Source organism: Cupressus sempervirens, chromosome 9 (genome assembly GCF_028749045.1).
Source record: "Cupressus sempervirens isolate cs-2001-9-10 chromosome 9, ASM2874904v1, whole genome shotgun sequence".
NCBI lineage: Eukaryota > Viridiplantae > Streptophyta > Pinopsida > Cupressales > Cupressaceae > Cupressus > Cupressus sempervirens.
The window spans coordinates 542,329,689-542,332,034 of record NC_143126.1 but is presented as its reverse complement, the minus strand read 5'-3'; the positions used below and the strand labels follow the sequence as shown (position 1 = coordinate 542,332,034).

At 32.4% G+C, this 2,346-nt stretch overlaps 1 protein-coding gene across 1 annotated transcript; it reads left to right on the top strand.

The window, feature by feature from the left end:
- Positions 1-372: 372 nt before the first annotated feature.
- On the top strand, positions 373-1,675 carry LOC149539773 (UPF0643 protein PB2B2.08-like). The gene is made up of 2 exons (XM_089799343.1): positions 373-669; positions 1,050-1,675. The coding sequence occupies exons 1-2, from the start codon at positions 373-375 to the stop codon at positions 1,272-1,274; spliced, it is 522 nt and encodes a 173-aa protein (XP_089655469.1). The 3' UTR covers positions 1,275-1,675.
- The last annotated feature ends 671 nt before the right edge of the window (positions 1,676-2,346 follow it).

Sequence of the window (2,346 nt, the reverse complement as noted above, 5' to 3'; positions counted from 1 at the left end):
AAAAAATACAAACCTTGAAAATGATATACATGCGAACGTAAAATGATCAAAATTTCCTACTTCAACAAATTTTGAAATTGTACACTACCATCTAAAATTTAGAAGACCGGTAAGGCCGGTCCCCAAAATGACACAAGCTTTATCCATTCCTTTTCCACACTAATAATAATAATACACGACGTCAACAATGAAAGAAAAAAACGTTTTTTCATAGAACAATATTCCCCAAAAATCTCGTCGTATCATTGGTCATTCCTCCACTATTGTTAGGCAATGTATCTGGACGTTTTAATGTATGGTGCCTGCACCTATACAAGAGAGAAACTATTTATTCCTCACACACCCACCTAGAGAGAAGGGATCATCACAAGGATGACAATCACACCAGAGCATTGCGAAGATAAGGAGGATTTGTCACTGAAGGAGATGTTTGAGAAGCTTGAACCAACTTCCATGGCTCACACTCATCCTCTCTCCACTCCCATTCAATCTTGCTTCAATTGGGATTCTCTCTTCACTCTCCCTCCATTCACAAACAAACCTATCAAGCTCTATGGTGTGGCATTCAGATCAGTCAGAAAATCAGATTGTGTAGATGATGATACTCTTCTCTATGCAGCAGATGCAGCAGCATATCAAGAGGCTCTCACATCTGGAAAATTAATTCGGGTATCGTTTTTTCTTTTCGATATTCCATTGTTCATCTAAAATAAATATAGATAATATTTTTTGTGAAATTTGCAATCTATGATCCATCATCAAGATGAGTAAAACATTGCGAATGATAGTTCTCCTATTCAAACCGTTTAGCTATCTTCCTGTAGTTTTTTTTTTTTTTTGAGTACTATATAAATAGTGCTGATATTTATTTGATTGCAGTACTATACCTATTTGTTCATCTGATAATATTTCATGGGTAATATAGTAGATTACATACAACTCTATAATCTATGATCCATCATCATGTTCTTTTATTTAAAGCCTTCAACTATCTTCCTTTAGTTTTTTTTGAGCATATATAAATAGTGGTGATATTTATTTGATTGCAGTACTGGTATGGGACATTGAACGAGAGAAGGGAGTGCCTAGCATCATGCATATGGAGAAGTAGAGAAGCGGCCAAGTCTGTCACGAGTGCTCCATTGCATATCAAAGCTGCAAGACTTGCAGCCCATTTTTATGAGAGATATTCATTGGAGAGCTTTTGGATTCATTGCAACCCTGATGGCTCATACACTATAGAGATTATTCCCTCAACATCCTCCTCTTCATGAGGATTTCAGCTAATCATGATAGATTTTTTCTACTTTGGCTTGATGGACTAGATCATTTATTGTGAATAAACCTCCAGCTAATCAGCTAATCATGACAGATTTTTTCTACTTTGGCTTGATGGAGATCATTTATTGGGATTAAAATTTAAGTCGTTGACTTTTTGGGAGGGGCACAAGTGTTTGTCATAGATTGAAGTTTTAGTGTGTGAATGTATTTTTTTTAATGCTATAGAAATCAGGTAGTCCCTAGTGTCACATAAATTTTTAAACATATATGAGAACACTTTACTCTATTGTACAAGTGTTTGTTATGGATGAAAGTTTTGGTTTGTGGATCTATCTCTTTTTTCTATACTCAAAGGTTAGGTAGCCTCTTAGTGTCATGTAAACGTTTTGACATATTGATCACACTTGCATGATACACCCTTTCGTACTATGTGTTGAGGAAAGACTACACCTCAAAGCCTTGTTGATGTATCTCTTCTTTTAAAAATTAATATATATTTATTTTTTTTAAAGAATTTTAATTGTAAATCTTATATGTACTTATTTACCTCTTATTACTGATTTTACAATCGAATATATGAAAACTTTTATTGAATAGATACATTTTAAATTCTTATATGCTTTCAAAATGATTGTACATAATACTTTCATTTAATTTCATAAATGCTATCTTATATATTATATAATAAAATATAAATCTATTATCATATACATCATGATTAACACCATAATAAGATGGCATCCAATAGTAGTTCTTTGGTGAGTAATTCTAGGATAATTTGGAGGTTATATGTGGAAAAGAGAGAATGGGGAACATAAATATATTAGGTCATCATGGTTATGAATAATAATGAAAATATGTCAATGATAATAATAACAATATGATCTATATAATTATAGGTACCTTTGGTGTTAATAAAATTCTACTTGGTGCAATTTCAAGTAGTTACTGGTCTTCTGTAGATGTAAGTTTGTTACAAGATAGTAATTATATTTTGACAATAGTTAATGATTGGTAAACTTGGTACCACATCAATAGTGTATTCTTAAGTTTGGGAAGTTGAAT